Source organism: Arachis ipaensis, chromosome B6, assembly GCF_059453495.1.
Source record: "Arachis ipaensis isolate K30076 ecotype BB chromosome B6, ASM5945349v1, whole genome shotgun sequence".
Taxonomy (NCBI): Eukaryota; Viridiplantae; Streptophyta; class Magnoliopsida; order Fabales; family Fabaceae; genus Arachis; species Arachis ipaensis.
In genome coordinates this window covers 146,226,727-146,247,458 of record NC_142441.1, presented here as the reverse complement: position 1 = coordinate 146,247,458, position 20,732 = coordinate 146,226,727, and the positions used below count along the sequence as shown (strand labels likewise).

The 20,732-nt window shown below is 34.4% G+C and overlaps 1 protein-coding gene across 1 annotated transcript; it reads right to left on the bottom strand.

Moving 5' to 3' along the window:
• Positions 1-743: 743 nt before the first annotated feature.
• On the bottom strand, positions 744-3,450 carry LOC107605363 (pentatricopeptide repeat-containing protein At5g16860-like). Its single transcript, XM_016307224.3, has one exon. It carries the CDS (start codon positions 3,354-3,356, stop codon positions 828-830), a length of 2,529 nt encoding a protein of 842 aa, XP_016162710.1. The 5' UTR covers positions 3,357-3,450; the 3' UTR covers positions 744-827.
• Positions 3,451-20,732: the final 17,282 nt, after the last annotated feature.

The window sequence follows — 20,732 nt, the reverse complement described above, 5'->3', positions numbered from 1 at the left end:
TTTGATCATATCTAATCCAGTTCGCATTCACCCCTACTCGACGTGAAACTTTAATTCATTCTCTTCCTTTGAAATCTTTCAAAATCTGAAAATTCAATGTCAATATAGATAAAAACAAAAGAATAATATAAGTTGTAGTTTAAAAAAATTAAAAGAGCCTGAGTCTTTTGATTTAGAAAATGAAGAGAGAAGGAACCATTGGTGAATTTTTTATTTTTTTTATTATTAATATTTAAATTTTGCTAACTTGTGTCTTAAGAACCCAAATTAAGTATATTATAAAAGAAAATATTTTGTAAAAATTATTGTAAAATTATTTAATATTTTTACGTTTTTAAAATATTGAATACATTAAAAATATTAAAAAGTTTTTATTATTATACTTTAAAATGGTACCCTTAGACACAAGTTAGTTAAATCCTTATTCTTTTTATATCATGTGTGCACATTAATTGAAGGATTTTTTACGTATATAAATTTAAAAAAAAAATCAATATTCCATTATTCTTCTAAACGAAAATCAAAATACACAAAACAAAGGTGTTGGTCGTTGGAGCAAGATTTGCCTAGCAAACAAGCCACTTTACATTATTTATTATGATCACTTGATATTTAATAAAGTCGTCTTAAACCATCTAACCAGAGCATATACAATCAAAGGATTCAAATATCTATGTGCGTCTTTCCACAGCACTAGAAATGAGTTCTAAGAAAAGATAAGTCAACTTTGCACTCTTAATCAATTGAGGAATAAACAATAAGTTCTGATATATATGCAAGAATATTCTATACAGTTACCCTGACAAATTTTGAACTATTTTACCATGTTATAAATGATGATTATGCTTTGTTCTAATAAAATTAGTCAAATTATCCAAAGTATAATATATCTCAGATGATCTTATGTGACTTTTATCACCAGCAAGAAACACATGAACCCCGTCTACATCTTCTATCCAACTGCACCCTGGATTCTTCTGCATTCCCTTCTGTTTCAGCAATTGTCTAATTTGAGCAAGATCATGCCACCTACCAACAGAAGCATATAAATTTGCTAACAATACATAGTTTGCAGTGTTATGAGGCTCCAATTCTATGAGCTTCTTTGCTGCAATTTCTCCTAATTCAACCTCACTATGAATATAACAACCTCCAAGTAGAGCACTCCATGTCACTGAATCAGCTTCCATTGGCATGTTCTTCACAAGCTCGTACGCTCTCTTGAGCTTGCCAGCACGGCTCAATAGATCAACCATACAAGTATAGTGCTTCAGTGTGGGAGTCACATTGTAAGTATCCATTAATAGAAAGCATTCATGCCCAATTTCGACCGATCCAACATGAACACATAAGGAAAGAACTGATAGGAAAGTCACATCGTCTGGTCTAACCTTTCTCGCCAACATCTGGCGAAACAGAGCGATTCCTTCTTCCCAGTCTCCATGCATCGCATACGCTGTTAACATGGCGTTGTGAGACACCAAATTAGGGAGTGATATCCTATTGTAAACAACATAGCAGTACCTAAATCCGCCACATTTCGCATACATGTCTACAAGGGCAGCTCCAATGTAAACATTAGTATCATACCCTGCTCTTATGGAATATGCATGAACCTGTTTTCCCCTTTCCATTGTGGACAATTTAGAGCATGCTGCAAGAACTATTCCAATTGTGTATATGTCAGGCCTTAAATTCAAACTCTGCATTTCGATAAACAATTTTATCGCCAAATTGTAAAGTTTATTTTCCACGTAACCTGCTATAATACCATTCCATGTATACACATTCGGCTCGAAACCATCGTCTTTCATTCTCAGAAGAAGCTCTCCGATCACTCTAATTCTATTACAGCGTGCATAGCCGGAGATTAAAGCGTTCCAGGTTGCTAAATCTCTCTCACTCACTTCAGAAAATGCCGTTTGCGCAGCCACAATTTCATTGCATTTACAGTACATTTCCACCAAAGCTCCACCAACAAAACTATTGGAGTGCAAACCTCTAACAATCGCATGGCTATGTATCACTTCCCCTGTTTCTATACAAGCCATATCAGCACAGCCATTAATCAAACTTCCAATAGTGAAAGAATCGGGTTCGATTCCTTCATTCAGTGAATCTTGAAACAAGATAAAGGCTTCTTCAAGCATAAAATTGTCAACATACCCTGAAATCATAGAATTCCATGAAATTCTTTCCATTTCTACACCTTCTTCCCTCATTTGATCAAACAACTTCCTAGCCTTCAAGACTTTACCATTTTCAGAGTACCCAGCTATCATTGTATTGTAAGAAGCTGCACACTTTCCTGAAAATTTCGAAAACACTCTAAATGCACTTCCCATGTGGCAGCACCTTCTATACATGTCCATTAATCCATTCACAACAAAACTATTCAAGAAGATCTCATGCCTCATGATATATCCATGGAGTTCCTTGCCAAATCTAATCCGTTGTAGCCTCGCACAAGCCGGAAGAACACTAGCCAGTGTTTGCGCATTCGGTTTCATACCACTTCCCAGCATCTTGGACAGTACCTCAATTGCCTCAATATCATAACCGTTTCGTGAAAATCCTCCAATTACTGCACTCCAAGAAACAAGATTGGGCGTTAAGCCACTCTTTGACATGATCTTCAAAAGATCAAATGCCTCATTTACCATTCCATTGGCAGCACATGCATTTATCATAGAATTCCACGAGACGCAATCCTTCTCGGGCATCCCTTCTAGAACCTTCTTCGCATCTTCTAAGCTCCCACACTTACCATACATATCAATCAACGCATTGCAAACGTAAACATTCGCGACAAATCCTTGTTTCACAAGCATGCCATGCAGCTGAATTCCCAGCTCCAATTCTCCAAGACCACAACAAATGTTCAGAACCACAGGGAACACGAAGAAATCGAGTGGCGTGCATGCCGGTTCACGTATCAACTCCTCTGACAATTGATAAGCCTCCTGAAGAAGCCCCAGGTCAACGTGAACACGCAGGATTGCGGTCCAAGCGTGCGAGTTTCTAAGCGGCATTGTGTCGAACAGTTGGCATGCATCGTCCAAAGAGCCGTTGCGCGCGTACATTTGTAGGAGCTTGGTTTGTACGAAGCCATGGCCGCAGAAACCGGACTTGAGAGAGTGAGCGTGGAGCTGTTTTCCAAAAGTGAGGGAGGCGCAAGAATCGAGAACGGAGGCGTAGGTGGTGGTGGTGGGAGGGTTTTTGAGAAGTGTGTTGTGGTGAGTGGGGTTTGAGGGTTTTAGAGATGAGTTAGTTAGTGGTTTCGTTAGGTTGTTAGTTGAATGTTTTGGTGGATTTGTTGGTGTGAGAATGATGGGTTCTAAAAGCAGGGTTTGCATGTTATCATATATGAAGGGTCACTGCATCCATGCATGGATACAAGAATTCTCAAACCCTTTTATCATCTCATAGTTTAGAAGTTTTTGGAACAGTAATACAACAAAATTCCAATAGGTCTAAATTTTTTTCCTTTTTAAATTTAAACAACTTCAAGTACTTGCAGACAATTAAGAAAAGGAATTCAAAAATAGTGTTTTGCAAAAAAAGTGTATTGAGATGGCATAATATAAAAAAGGTTTAATTATGATGTGGATTCTTATAGTTTTGCAAAATTTTTAATTAAGTTTTTATATTTTTTTTAATTGGGTCCTTGCATCAAATTTTATTTTTAATTGGGTCCTATATTTTTTTTTCTTTTATTTAAGTTCCTACACTAATTTTTTTTAATTGGGTTCCTATATAATTAAATCAATTACTGTTAAGAGGAACTTAATTGAAAAAAAAATTGGTATAGAGACCCAATTAAAAGGAAAAAAAGTATAGGAACCTAATTAAAAATTTTGCGAAACTATAGAGACTAACAGAGTAATTAAACCTATAAAAAAAATATAGACATCGAAAATTCGTTAGGAGCGAAAAGTAATTTCGCTGGGCAAAAAAAAGTTTAGCTTGGAATAAAAATTCGTTAATTCTGTTATTATTGATTTTTTTTTCATCCCACTAGCTAGGGGTGTTCAAATCTAAATCGATCCAAATTAAACCGCTCATCTAATCCAATCTAAATAAAAAACTTATTAAAACTGCACTAATTCAGATTTGATTATATTTTATTTTTAGCAAATCGCAGTATCGGATCGGATTTTGGATCTACTTTTCATAACCGATCCAATTCAATCCAAACTGTACAATGTGCTATAATATTATTATTTTATTTACAATTATACTTATAACATGTTCAATTTGTTACACATTTTTATATTATTAATGTATTATTATTTAATAAATATTTTATGTTCAAAATGTTATTTATTTATTTTAGATTAAATCTTTATAGTGGTCTCCCAGATTCATTTCGTATACCAATTTAGCCCCTAAAATTCTAATTGCACTACTCTGGTCCTCAAGATTGCGTTTCGAGCTAGATACTAACCCTTCACTCAAATTTCGGCGTGAGTCGACAACTGGCTTGCTGATGTGGCACAGTCACTGCCACCTAGGATCTACATAACGGATAGATAACGTGGATAGTGTTTTGCAATTCCCTAATTTAGTCCCTGTCCCCTTTATAAACCCTAAAGCTTCTTCTGCTTCCTCTCATTCTGATTCTCTCCATCGACGTCTCGTTCTTTATCTCTTGTCTACATCAATAGTCGTCCTCCATGATAGGAACTGGGAGTCACATTGCAAGAAGCTCAAACTGGTTATCATTGACGAAAAACTGGACAAGAAGCACAACACGAAGCAGGCATAGGTGGGTTCCGGAGTGGTGCGGCTGTGGTTGTCGCTTTGTGCTTAGGTGGTCAACGACAGAGACACATCCTAACAAGCCATTTTTTATTGTCCTAACTATAATGTGAGTGAAGGTAACTTCTTTGTAATTTAAATTTTTTGTGGTTGTCATATTAATTTGTAGAGTGTAGAGGGTTGTTTGCAGACAAGTAAAAAAAAAGGTGTGGCTTATTCGTTTGGGCAAATTGTGTGCAAGAGGAGCTGGCTGAAAAAGTTGTTCCAGGAGATGATGATGGTAAAATGAAAATGAATTTTGCATGGCGGCTGAACAAAATAGAAGCAGACTTTAGAAATCTGAAATTCATGATTCAAGCTCTTGGTTTTGGGTTTTTGGTACTTGTTGTTTTTGTATGAATGATGCTTCTAAAGAGTTGAGAACATGGCAATGTAACATAATGTAATATAATGAATGAAAGTGTTTTGGTCTATTTTAACTATTGTGGTTGTAGCTCTATGAACTCCATGGTTCTATTATTGATGTTATTTTTATATAATGTAATATCATGTAAAATGAACAGACAATACAGTTAATAATTAATAGCAAGGTTGATTCAAACCATCCATAGTATTACTTAATCAAAATCAAAATACCACAGAACATTCATAGTTTTTACACAATGCAACCATAAGTATTTGACAAAAGCAAGTAATATGACATACTTGACCAAACTTAACAACATGAACAAATTAAAGTAGCTTATAGTGAGCATAGTCACAGTTTTTTAAACAAACGATGAACAGTACTAGGTCGCAAAACTGATATCTTAGTCTTAAGTTCCACTTCTTCCGTGGGTGCTTGAATCTAGGAGTGGGTACAAATTTCAGAAAATTTGTGAAGCGTGAGGTAGAGGCTGAATTTGCTCCTTTCATTGGATCCACTACTATAGAGGGTGTTGGAGGTGGTTTAGCACTTGCTTTAGTTAACTACACAAAAGACATATAAGGAAGGAAAACCCAAACTCATAGGCCACTACCAAAGACTCTAAACTTTTTTGAGAGTTATTAGTGAAGACGTAATAAAAAAGTTTAATGAAGAATTATTATTAAACCTTTTGAGAGTCTTCTAGTTCAGAACAACTTAGTTGTGACAGATCGATCTCTGAAGCGTGACCAGTTAAAACATCAGTATCTGTTGCAGGAACATTATTTGTAACAGTAACAGTAGCAGCAACTGTACCAGTAACAGTAGCAGTAGATGTGGATGTAGTAGCAATAGTAGTGGATGAATAGTAGTAGTAGTTGCATCTGAAGTAGCAACAGTAATAGCAGTTGCAGTGACCTGAGCAGTAGGATTCTTAGACCATCTCCAGTAGGGAACTCATCCCAGTTCTTGTTTATGGCTTACCTGTCATAAAAAGTAACTCCACATCAGCTTTTGCGTCATAAACAGTAAATAGGAACTCAAAGCATCTCTCTCTTCTCCATTAGGAGGAACTAACTTTAATCCCTGTTGTGGTCCCACTTAATTAATTAATTAAAATACTTAAAATAAATGTAATTAATTTTTTCAATAATATAATTTAAATTTATAAATTAAAAATAATTCACAGTTAAAAGATATTAATATTAAATAAAGGATAATTATAGTGTACAGATTGTGAGTTACAGATATTTGGATAGGAAGAAGGCAGAAGTGACAAGTGTCTATGAGCGTTGCGGCTGGAAGCAGCTTGTAAGTCTTTGTGGAACGGTGCGGAGCCGCTGAAGCTGGAACGGTGATTGGCTCCGTTTGTGTTTTTTTTTTTTTTTCTGTTGGAATCTCAAAATAAATAGTTGGAGCTAAGCATGCTGTTGCAATGATTGGGTCAGGGACCAAAAACGTTGCAATAAGGCTTTGGTTGATGTAAGTGGTATTATGGATAGGAAAAACCATAATGTAGGAGGAATATAGCATTGAAGAGTATATGACCCCTGAACAAAAAATAAGAGAGTGTACGACCTAGAATTAGAAGTGAGTCAAGTTAGCTTATGAATTAACTTAAGTTTGACTCGTTAATAATTTAATAAGTTAAATTTGGGAGTCGAACTTAAGCTTGGAATTGAGTTTGTAAATTAAATGAACCGAACTTGAGTTTGAATAAACTTACCTCATTAATATTATATATATATATATATATATATATATATTAACGATCTTAATTATTTAAAATTTTATATTTTTTTATATATAATTTTGATGTAGAACATAAATAAAAAATATATAATTTATTGGTAGATAGACAATATATAAAATTGATCTTTTAAATATTTTTTAAAATATATAAGATATAATTTATTGATATAGATTTATAGATTATGATCCTATTATTTGAGCCAGCTCGTGAGTTTGAACCAGCTTGTGAGCTTTCGGTGAGTTGAGCTTGAGCTTAAGAAATAGGCTTAATGGTTAATGAGTCGAACCGTAAGCCAAACTCAATTTTCGTGAGCCAAATTTAAATTTGGTCTAGTTCGATTTAGTTCGGCTCACTTCCAACCTTAGTATGACCCAAATAAACAATATATATATATATATATATATATGAGGCTAGGAAAAATATTTCTAAGTTAATATAGGATGTGTGATTTAAGTGATCTTAAATATGTGATTAGGCACAGTAAAATTAATAATAGATATATGACACCATTTTTATATATATATATATATATATATATATATATATATATATATGAGGCTAGAAAAAATAGTTAATATAGAATGTGTGATTTAAGCGATTTTAAATATGTGATTAGGCACAATAAAATTAATAATAGATGTATAACAGTTTTTTTTTAAATAAATTGTATAAAACATTCTAAACCTCTTTCTGGGTATTGTTAAAAAATTTTAAGTCATTTTTAGAAATTTCGTTATAAATAATTAAGATAAAAAATTTTATTAAATAACTTTGTGAATTTTCGAAGATTGTATTTCACTTTTTTTTTTATAAATTACTAAAGTTATAAAACTATCAAATAATGGAGTTGATACTATTAAAATTATATTCTCTCCTTTTAAAATATTAGTCTTTTTGTTAGAAAAATACACCAATTTATTAGATTTTCATCATTATATTTGTAGAAAATAAATAAATGAATAAAATTATAAAAACGTATATATATAATTAAAAAGTAAATAGTTTATTGAATACGAGTACTTAAACATAATGAATATATACAAGTTAAAATTCTCACTGTTACATCTTTTTATATAATAACATTTTTTGGCCTATTACAAAACTTATGTTGTTAATCATGTATAATTTAATTATATTGTATCACATGTTTTTTATTTTTTATTTTTTGTATACTCACATCAGGATTTATAATCTTCATTGAGTTTTAGATTTATTGTCTATAATCGAAGTTCCTATAGTTAGAATGCTTGATTTGATCATATTTCCAATTAAACCAAATAACTTAACTATATATATAATAAAGACTTGATGAAATATAGGAAAATGATTATCTATTAATAACTAATGAAGGAAATTCTTTTGTATTTACCTGCATTGAACATATCCTTAATTTAAGTATTTTTTTAATTTGGATTTTCTGTGAATTCAAAGGAGGACAACCCAACCAAGCTGAACACAACTCAAAATATTTTTTCACACAACCCATATGATTCATAGTACGCATCAAAGTCTCAGAAGAAGTTATGTTGCCCCACATAATGAGAAAGAAATGACATAAAACCCACCCTAGTATCATTATGGGACACAAACGAGTGGGCAGATTGGAACCAATCTTTTTTTTTTAAATGCATTGCAACACAAAACCAATTCAGAACTAACAGCCATCCGCTTCGTACACTAACCCGAGGCAAGAGTGCCACCGACCTGGAAGAGGGCCGGAGGCACAACCACTCCCTCGCTACGACGATGCAACTGGCGATTTGCGAACTGCGAAGCGAGCTTCGCCACGACGGTCCGCGACGAGCACACACAGCTCCCGAGCCACCAGCAGCGACAGCAAGCAGACCAACGGCGGCGATCCTCGTAGACGACGCTAGGATATGCTTTGCTGAGAGGATAGGCATGACGTAAAGACTCAACTTGCCTATCGTATTTTCCTCAATTTTGTTTTTGGAGCGCTCACTAAGGCCCAAAACGGAACCTCTCACCAACGGAACCGGCACGGACAAACTCCGTTCCATCTCACGCAATTCCCTCGGCTCACTCGACCCACCCATCAGCGCCCACACTTAGCTGAGACGCTAACAGCCTGCTCCAGCCGCACAAAGAAAACAATACGTGTCAGCTGGAGATATAAGGAAACGACATATCTGTAAATCTGTACAAAGTTACCTCTGTACAGTAGATCGACCCTTAAATAAATTCATATATAACAATAATACACAATATATAATTCGGGATTACACTAATTTGTAAAATTAATTAATACAAAGAAAAACATAATTAAGCTCTAAAGTTGACGACAAACATTATGAAATTGCCATATGTATTCAATCAAGTTCTCTTTCAATTGTCTATGCTGCTGTCTATTTTGAAATTGGATATTTTTTTGGAAAAATATAAAAATTAAATTTATCTTTTGATGTAAGTAAATTTAATTAATTATAATTTAATATGATACTATAAATAATATTTAATATTAATTATGATATAAATCATTAATTAAATAAAAATTTAATTATTTAATCTAATTAATTATTATAATTATTAATAAATTAATTATAATTTAATTACTTAATTAATTATTATTTAAATAATTAATATAAATTATTAATTAAATAAAAATATAATTATTTAATATAATTAATTATTATAATTATTATTGAATTATTTAATATACCTATTTAGTTAATTAACATTATATATAATTATTTATTTTCTAACTAACTTGCCAAATGGCAAGTGTTGATTGTTTCACAGGAGTCCTTGTTCAGAGGGACTCCCCCTCCTTGGAATTTGTGTGGGAACTCCTTTCCTTTCCACTCCAACGCATAAGCCTTCTTTCCTTCTGACATAACAGCAATTGAGCTTCAATTTTTACTCCTGTTAGAGATGCTTTTAGGATCTTTAGCAACTTTGGCAGCTTTTGCAGCTACAGCAACATCAACTGCAGCTTGAGCAGCATCAAAAGCTCTCTTCTTTTCACATCTTCTCTTGGTATAATCCTTTTACAGACAGTACTTACAGGTGAATTGTCTTAGCTGTCTTTTCATGGTTGAACTTGGCTTAGATTTTTTGGTAGAACTAGTGCCGTCATCGGCATCCTTCTTCCTCTTTGTTTAAAGATTTTCTGGCTTTCTCTTGATTGGTGGTCCCAATGACCTGTTATACTGACTTTGTTAGCAGAAAGATTGACCAGATAGAGGATTAATGTGGTACTTATATATTTTTTTATAAGACTCCGTGTTGATCAATTTGTGAAAAAATCTTTCGAGTGCTTGTTCACTCTGGCAAGTGTAGCACAAACATGAAACATAGAATCCTTACAAATTATCATTTTAAGACATTAAAAAATATAAGATTGTATAAGACAACATTAATAAGCAACAATTCATGAAATACTTGATGAACTGGATTAAAAAATATAATCTGCCAACCTCTAAAATTGGCAGGTGCACAGTCCGTTTTCCAAGTCAACCACACGGTTGGTAGAACGCCCATAAACTTCAAATTTCTAATAGCGAGTATCTCCAGCCCATGAAGTCTATTGTTATGTTATTGTTATTTTTTTAAAATATTGCTGAGACTTGTTATGTCATTGTTAATTATTTAAAATTTGATGTTAAGACTTATTATATGTATTTAATTTTTTTAATTTACAAAACTGGAAATCTAATCCAATCCAAACCGCTTGAAATTGGATCGGATTGGATCAGATTTTTTTAAAAAAATCATCCAATCTAAAATCGCACCGCAAATAAAATTAGTGTTCAAATTGAATGAATTTTTGATTCAAAATCATTCCAAATTGTACTGTAAACACCCCTACTACTAACAAAAAAATTTCTCTACTAAAAAAAATTTTCATCTCTAATAAATTGCTTACTTTGATATGTACTTCTGTCATTCAATTAAGACTTTTAATATACACATTAATTCTTCTGTGTTAAAATATTTAAGCCTTGTATTAATACCAGAGATTAGTTATTATTTAAAAAAAATAATAATTGTTTTGATTTTTTTGTTTGTAAGTACAAAAGGTGCCCGAGAGGCCAAGACATAAAAGAGCATTCCAAATGGACAATTTCAAAAGTCCAAGACATTATACTAGCTAGTGCAAGAATATACCCCAAAGATGCATCCATCATAAATTCATAATACAAAACATTCTTAGTTAATTTAGATCGGTCTAGTGATTACTTCATTAGTCTGTTTAAATAAATATAAAAAATTTTAATTTCATCTTATATATGTAATAATTTATTAATTAGTCAATGATAAATTTTTAAATAAAACTTAAATTCATAATAAATTAATTATTAACTTGTTAAATTAAAAGATACCATAAAAAATATAAAAAAAAAAAATACAAAACATTTTTGACCGTCGCTATCCGTGCCATCACACATTTTCTGTACTAACAGTTCCACTCAAGATTTTCTTTCTTCACATGATGTATTGTGCTCAATTTCTCTGCCCTTCTTCAATTTGGTACATATTAACTAGGAAAATCAAGCTATTTTCATGGTCATTCATTATTTCATTTGACACGTGGATTTTGGGTCCATTTTTTGGTAAATTATAAGATGAGTTAAACTAATTTTCCACATAGATATGCCAAATTATATATGATATTATTCTATATATATAAAGTAAATATTATGGACTTGATTGGTTTTTATTTTTATTTTTGTTTTTATTTACAGCATTTTATATTTTTATAATTTTGTGACAAAAATAAAAGAAATAAAAATAGAAAAATCATATCTTTACAATTTACGGCGTAACTTTTTATAAAATTTTAAAAAGCAAAAAATAAAAACACTAACATTTCTTATACATGTGCCACTACCTTCTAAAACAACCATATTACTTATATATTAAAATCAGTTACCAAAATCAGTCACTAATATAAAATATACGGTAAAATATAAAATACATATTAAAAATTAGTTAAACAATACGTATATTTTATATATAAATATATAATGACTGATATTAATGGCTAATTTTAATATACAAATAATTCTAAAATATTAATATAAATATATATATAAAAAAAAGTATTATTCATAAGAAATCAAGGTGTCACGTGCCCTGCACCAGGGCTTGGTATAGATTCAACAAGAACTCTATCTCCATTGCCATGACCATTACTAATAAAGCTTGAATAACTCTCACTTGAAGAAGGTAGGGTACCCTGCAAAAGAGACACATCTTTTGTTCCCATTTTGACACTAATCTTTCTTGCATCCAAGAATGAGGAACAGCACACAATAACAATAATAAGAGTGATGAACAAAACAGAGTTTATGCGAGCCATGTGGAACACACAGATAATAATGAAGAAGAAGAATATAAGGAAAGTAGTAGTTAATGTGTATTTGTTCTTGTGATATATGCTGAAGATAGATTGAAGCATGAGTGCATGGTGCTATTTATAAGTAGTTGAATGAAAGAGAGAGGGACAAGTATGAATCATGTTATTTGGCCAAATTGTTGCACTTGCACTAAGAATTATTGGGTTCATGTGACCATAGAGTACAAAAATATTTGTTATACTTTATTTTCTAAGTATAACATTAAACTAACTAATTTATTATCCATCATTAAATAGACAGAAGATAAGTTAGTTTTAGGTTTATTTTTAGGTATTTATTGTCTACCATAATGATTCAAAAAAAAAATGAAACAATGACTTTCAAAATTAAATAAAACATCATGATTTCTTAAAGATTATTTCTATTTCTCAAAATGTACTAAATACGCCGTTATATATTTTTAAAAAAGACTCTAGAGATTTTTTATTTTTAAAAATTTGATAATTTTATACTAAGTATTTTTTTCTGAGATTTTTGTTTATTTTATTTATGCTAATGACCGAAATTAGAAAAAGTCATAAAAATCAAAATTTCTCCTTATTTTTGTATATAATTTATATATAATTATTCAAATATTTTAAAAAAGAATCAAATGCACCATGCAAGTTATTTATCATTTATTAAAAAAATGCATTTTGTCAAACAAATAATTTTTAAGAGGTCATGATATTGTTTATTTGTGTTTAGATAATCATTTATAGGATGATTCTTAGAGTGCTAGTAAAGTGGTGAGTTTGATTCGTAGTTCAGTAAGGGAGTTTCACACTATTTTTGTTATGCATCAATCTTTGTCTTCTCCTTCGCTTTGTTTGCACTGGGTTTCACCTCCAGTTCATTCTGTTAAATTGAATTGTGATACTAGTTGTTTTGCTCCTTTTGGCTATGCTGGTTTTGGTTGTATTATTCGCAATCCTGATGGATGTTGGTTGAAAGGTTGCACTGGAAAAGTCGAAGTGTGCAGTGTTCTTTTTGCTGAATTGTATGCAATTTGGAGAGGTTTACTTTTTGCTTGGGAGAATAGATTTCGTGAGGTTATTTGTGAAACAGACTGTTTAAAAGCTCTTTTCTTGGTAAACCAAAGAATGCTTGGTAAGGATATTCTGGAATGGGATTTGGCAAAGCATATACAGGAGGTTATGAATTGGAATTGGAGAGTCTCTATTCTTTTAATTCAGAGGAATGCACATAGTGTTGCAGATTGTATGGCTAAAGCAGCTACTTCTGGCGCGGACATTCACTCGAATTGGAGCCAACCATGGAGTGAGCTTCAACATCTAATAGATTTAGATATGAATCTAGCTAATTAATTTGATTTTGTCTCTTTTTTTTTTCTTTCTTTTCTATTTAGTCAAAAAAAATAATCATTTATAGAAAATTGGATTTTGAGAGAAATAAATAAATAAATAGTGGCAATCACACAACTCACACAAGAAACATGAAAGTTGATGTTGGGTTAGGTACACGTCAAGTGAACTTAGACACGGTGGCTTTGGTTTTAACAATGAGATATTCGTTGCCCTTATTACATGTTTGCTCCAAAGTTCTTGGAGTTACTTGGAGAGTAGAGTTTTCCATAAATGTCACAATTTCTTTATTTTTTTATTTTTCACATTGTTTAATTAACAATATATATATATATAGAGAGAGAGATTCAAATTATATAAACACATAACTAACTTGAATTGGTCAATTAGTTAGTTCACTCGTGTGTTGATGTAAGTGTTGAATATTTGAATATTATTTAATACATATAACGACTCATTAGCCAATAATAAACCTTTAAATAAGGTTCAGATTCACAACAAATTAATTTTAAACTATTAAACTGAAGTAATCCCGCGTGAAAAAAATAATTATATGGACACATCACTTTAACATTCCATTTATATAGTGGTCCTAGCCTCACATTTCCATCGAAGACACTAGTCTATGTTGGTTCATGAATGAATTCAATTATGCATATTAACTTTGACTTTGAAACTTTGATGGCTAGCAACTCAAATGTATTGGAAATTCGTGGAAGTTATTACGAACTTTTCATTAATGTCTAAAAGATATTTCCTTTCATTTATTTGATGTCATTGTCACTTTTCAGAACAAATGTTATTTAAATGAATTATTCAAATACATCAGCAGTTAACCCAATATTTTTTATGATAATTAAATGAGTTTTAAATGTAATTTTACAAGCTTTTTTTTTAACGGGATTTTTCAATCCGATGTCAAAAATTATTTTGTCACGGATTGGAATATCATCGTCTAATGAAGTGTTGCATGCATAAGTAGGATTCAAATATCTAACATTTACTTTACTTAAATAAATAAATAAACTAACCACTAATCAAACCTAAATTAATTTGTTATAATAAGTTTTTTTGTACAACACAGAGTTAATTAGTGACTTAACTCTTAGAGATGTTTGGGTTTGATTTCATTATGTTTTATTAGAAAAAATCATCTGATCCAATCATCCAAAATTTAATTGGATTGAGCTGCTAAGCGAAAGAAAAAAGTGAAAAAACTTAACTTTCTCTCTTACAACATCACAATTTACTTTGATATGTTTTGTCTTTTTTCAGAAAACCGAGTTAGCAACTATATGTGATGTCGATTGGTTTTTCACTTGTCGCAAAACAAGTTAAATGGTTGTGGATGATGAATCTTGAGATCTTTTAATGACCACATCAACTATCATCCTTATTTTGTGATTTGTAAGAATGTTAAAATTTATCAGTTCAAATAAAACTGCACATTGTTGGATTCAAAAATCATAATAAATTATATATATTTCGAATAGAATTGATTTTGATTTTAAAATCGATCTATAAAGTATACAACAAATTCCTCTAATGAAAAAATGAAAATAGAGTAAGTAGATTGACCTGAGAGTAGGGGGAACGAGCCAAAATCCGTCGAGCCAACTTACGTAACTCGCCAAAAAAAAAATCGGATGGGTTAAAAATTTGAGTCTGCTATAATAAAAAAGTCCATCTAACCCATACCGCCTAATCCACGATTTTTAGTGAGTTTCGGTTGGCGAGGCGGGCTTGTGTAGTAGATTTTTAGCTTTAAGATGATAATTGAATTTGTAACATTTTTTTTTCTTGTATTTGAAATGTTTGTTCATTATACTTTAAGTTATAATTTAGACTATGTTTGATTGATTAGAGACTTGAACAATGTTTAATTATGTATTTTGGATAATATTTGTTTTATTTTAGAGAATGTTGGTGTTTTGGCCCAGTCCAATAAGGGCTGGAGGTCCACCCGACCTACTTCCGAAACCAACCCAGACCTGCCCGAGCCAACTCACCTTTTGCGGAGCCATCCTCCGGAGAGGGTCTGGACAGCTGGTAGCCTGGACAGTTGGTGAATGCTTCCAAACGCAGGAGCCCAAACAAAAGGGTCCACTCGACAAGTACAAATAAAGGGAAGGGGACCTACCCCTCTCCCAAGTACGTCATTCTTTTACCCTAATTAGCCACCTTATCATACAGACACTTACTTCAGCATTGGAGTGTCCTTTCAGGTGGCCCTACCTACCGACCTACCGACGCTCGTGACCGCACTCCCCCTCGCCAAGCTCACACACAGGTCCAGATTCCTTACATCCCACCGTTGCTCACACCTAACTGCCCAACCGACCATTCATTCCAGCTAACCACCGAACATTGACGCCGTCTGTAGGAACTTGACGCGAGCATGGAGCTTATCCCTCGTATGGAGGAAGTACGAGAGGCGGGAGGAGCTATCCGGGCATTCAGGGGGCCGCCTTAGGAGTAGAGTGAGCTCGGGAACCTCCCAGGAACGTCGAGGGACCTCCTCTCACCAAGGCGACACCCATGCTCGATTTCTGGAAAACCATCATGACAACTCTCAAATCATGCAGGAACTCAGGTACAGAGTCCAAAACTTGGAGCGGGAGTTGGCGGCGAGAGATCGCTACCATCCCGAACATAACTGGGACTTTCACTTACGTTCAGAGGCTCATCTGAGCCTTTCGCGCACTCGAACTCCCTCAAGGAAATTGGAAGATCACCAACAAAGCACCAAGAGGGACGATGGGCGCGATCAAACTGACGCTCACTCCCTCACCTATACCCATGGCAGATCGAAAGCCCATGGAGAACAAAGGGGAAATCGAAAGAGGAAACGTCGAGATCCCATCATAATGGGAGCGACTCCTTTCCATCCATCCATCTTTAAGGTCCAGCTGCCGAAGAACTTCAACAAGTCAACGGACATGAGGTATAATGGAACCAAGAATCCACAAGAACATTTAACGGCCTTTGAGGTTAGAATGAACCTGGAAGGTGTGTGCGATGCCGTTAGATGCCGTGCGTTCCCCGTGACCTTGATGGGATTAGCGATTCGTTGGTTCAATTCCCTTCTCCAAGGGTCCATCACGACCTTTGCAGATATCGCACAGAAGTTCCTAGCATAGTTCACCACCTAAATCGCCAAAGCGAAACACCTATTAACTTGCTAGGAGTGAGTCAACGGGTCGGCGAACCGACGAGAAAATATCTTGACCAATTTAATGATGAATGCTTGGAAATTGACGGTCTCACGGGCTGGGTGGATAGTTTGTGCCTCACTAACGGTCTGGTAAATGAGGATTTCAAAAAGCACCTGACCACCAGACCAGTCTTGACGATGCAGGAGATTCAAAATGTGGCAAGAGAGTACATTAAGGACAAGGAGGTCAGCCAAGTGGTAGCTGCCAACAAACAGTAGCTAGCTAACCCGCCGACTCGCCAGACCGGCAACACCGAAAAGCCAAGAGAAGTGTCGAGAGAAGGGAATCCGGGAAGCCATACAAACCGGTTTCCCAGGTGGACAAGTTCACCAATTACATTCCATTGTCCGTTCCCATAGTAGAAGTCTACCAGCAGATTGCAGAGAAGGACATCCTGGCCAAACCAAGGTAGTTGAAAGACAGGACCGGGAAAAACAAGAACCTTTACTGTAATTATCACAAAGGTTTCAGACATAAGACACGAGATTGCTTCGATTTGAAATATGCGCTGAAGCAGGCCATCCAAAAAGGAAAGCTAAGCGAGTTCTCACAATTCATCCGAGAACCAAGGAGGAGGGAGAGAGAACGTTTCGAAGAAGATCGAAGTCGAACTGTGAAGCTAAGGCAAGGTTTCCCCGAGAACCCGAACACAACCCTAACGATGGTGGTAAATGTAGTGGTCAGAAGAAACGCCTTACCTAAGTCAAGATCGGTAGTGAAGAAAGACGCCATGGTGTTAGCCGTGTCCTCAGGAAATCACAAGATTCATGCTGGAAAACTCCCTGAGATATCATTTGGCTCGGGGGACCGCTGGTGTGACGACCTTCCTGAAGACCCAACAATGGTAATCACAACGAGGATCAGGACTGGTCTGGTCAGATGAATCTTGGTGGACACAGGGGCTGATTCGAACATTATGTTCCGAAACGTGTTCGATATTCTAGGGCTCAAGGAGAGCGACCTCAAGGACCATCGTCATGGAGTCGTAGGGTTGGGTGACGATTACATCAAGCTCGACAGCTCTGTCATCCTACCAATTTGCGTAGGTTCCGGGGCGAGTAGGAAGTGCACAATGGCTGAGTTTGTGGTCTTGAAGGATTCTATGGCGTATAATGTCATCATTGGGAGGAGGACCATCAACGAACTATCGGCTATTATTTGCACATAGCTCCTCGTAATGAAGTTCGTAGCGAATGACGAATCAGTGAGATTGATCCGGGGAGACTTGGAAACGGTGGTTGCTTGTGACAATGCCAGCTTAACATTGAAAAAGAAATCAAAAGAGGCACCTGAGGTGTTTTTGGCGGACCTCGACACCAGGGTTGACGAGCACCCGAGGCCTGAACCACAAGGTGACCTGAAAGATACGAAGGATAAGTTCACGTTATGAACTGTAACCTCCCCCATGAGTTAAAGGAATCTTTGATTGATGTTATCAGAGCTAATGGAGACCTCTTTTCTTGGACTCCAGCCTACATGCTAGGGATAGACCCCAGCTTCATCTCACATCACCTGGCCGTGAAGCCGGAGGCCCAGCCGGTCGCACAGCGAAAAAAAATATGTCATCAGAGAGAGCTGACGAAGTCGCCTGACAGACAACTAGCCTGTTGGAAGCCGATTTTATCAGGGAACTCGACTACTCCATATGACTCTCAAATGTGGTGCTTGTGAAAAAGGCGAATGGAAAGTGGAATATGTGTGTTGATTACTCAAATCTCAACAAGGCGTGTCCCAAAGACTCGTTTTTCCTTCCCAACATTGATGCCATGGTAGACGCGGCGGCAGGCTACAGATTTTTAAGTTTTATGGATGCATATTTAGGATACAACCAGATCCCAACGCACCGGTCTGACGAGGACAAGATGGCGTTTATAATGCCAGGCGAGACTTACTGCTATAAGGTCATGCCGTTCGGGCTGAAAAATGCGGGGACAACATACCAAAGACTGATAAACAAGGTCTTGAGGGACCATAATGGCAAGTGAGTAGAGGTCAACGTAGATGACATGCTAGTGAAAACGACCGAACAAGCAGCTTAGTAACCGATCTGAAAGTCAACTTTGACTCACTCCGAAGGCACAACATGAGGTTGAATCCCCAAAAGTGCGCGTTCGCCATGGAAGCAAAAAAATTTCTTGGATTCATGATCGTACAGAGAGGAGTAGAAGCCAACCCGGATAAGTGTGAATCCGTTTTTCGCATAACAAGCCCTGGATGCGTGAAAGATGTACAAAGGCTAGCGGGGAGATTGACGGCCTTATTTCGCTTTCTCGGCGCCTCGGCAACTAAAACGCTACCTTTCTTCAACTTGATGAAGAAGGGGATGGCCTTCGAGTGGACCCCGGCTTATGAAAAAGCTTTCAACCACTTCAAGATAATCTTATCGAAGCCACCAGTTCTCGATAAACCAAAAGAAGGAGAAATCTTGTACCTATACCTGGCTCACCTCTCGGGGAGCCATTTTCCGGAGAGGGTCTGGACAGTTGGCAATCTGGACAGTTGGTGGATGCTTCCAGATGTAGGGGCCCAAATGAAAAGGCCCACTCGACGAGTACAGATAAAAGGAGGGGGACCTACCCCTCCCTCAGGTACGTTATCCTTTTACCCTAATTAGCGGTTTCATCATACAGACACCTACTTCAGCATTGGAGTGTCCTTGCAAGTGACCTCACCTGCTGATCCACCAATGCTCGTGGCCGCGTTCCCCTTCGCCAAGCTCGCACCCAAATCCAGATTCCTTACATCCTACCGTTGCTCATAGTTAGCTGCTCAACCGACCATTCATTCAAACGAGCAACTGAACATTTGGTTTCATTATTTTATCTTAAAAAAATTGGTTAATAATTATATTTATTAAATATTTATAATTATAAAAATTTTAGCGTTTGTAAATTTAAAAATTATAATTTTTTTATATTTTTAAAAATTATAAATTTATTAAAATATTTGTGAAATTATATATTTTTTAATATTAAATAATTTAATAATTTTTTAAATGAGACGGAATAAAAATTTAGAACTACCTTAATAAATAAAATAAAACGGACTAACTTATTGAAAGACAGATTTTTGATGGAGCAACACCCTACCTAAAGGGCATGGAGAGTGAGGGTAGAGGATTATTCTTACTATTAATGTTGTTGACGAATGAAGGATGATATTGTTTTCTTTAGTTGTGACATTATCATCATTCAAGTTAGATTTCAATGCTTCATTTATTGCCGATCTACTTTGCTTCAACAGTATAGTAGAATTTTTTTTTCTTTTGGGAAAAAACAGTATAGTAAATTTAACCAGTTGTCCTATGTAAAAGAAAATCTAACATAAAATTTTTTGTTTATATACGTGAGTAATTTTATATTTTTTATGATAAAAACTTAAATATAATTAATTTTATGTAAAGTTAATAAAAAAGAGTCATTAAATGACAAATTTATTAATTTATTTAACAATTTTTAATTATCAATTTTACATAAAATTAACTGTACTTGAATTTTATTTATTTATTTTATTTCAAAAATAAATTTGTTTTAAAATATTATTTTTAAAATTGAATTAAAATATAAATAGATAAAATCCACTACAAGAGAGGCGCTACATTGCGCGTTTTTTTTTTAATTGGGTAAATTAGTTCATCTTTTGACTGAAACAGTGTTTGAATGATAACAAATCTAAAAGAGATATATCAATAGAAAACACGATTAAATTTCGACAAACTAATTCAACTACCATTCGGTCTAAATAAAAAACATTTATTTGAAACGATTGAAATGCCTTCAAAAGAAGAAAATCTTAAGTTCCCATTCAAAAAGAATGCATAACGTGAATCATTAACAATGTATTAATTTGTGTTAGCTAACACTATTCTTTAGTAATCTTAATATTCTTTATCCAAAAGTAGATGTGGATTTG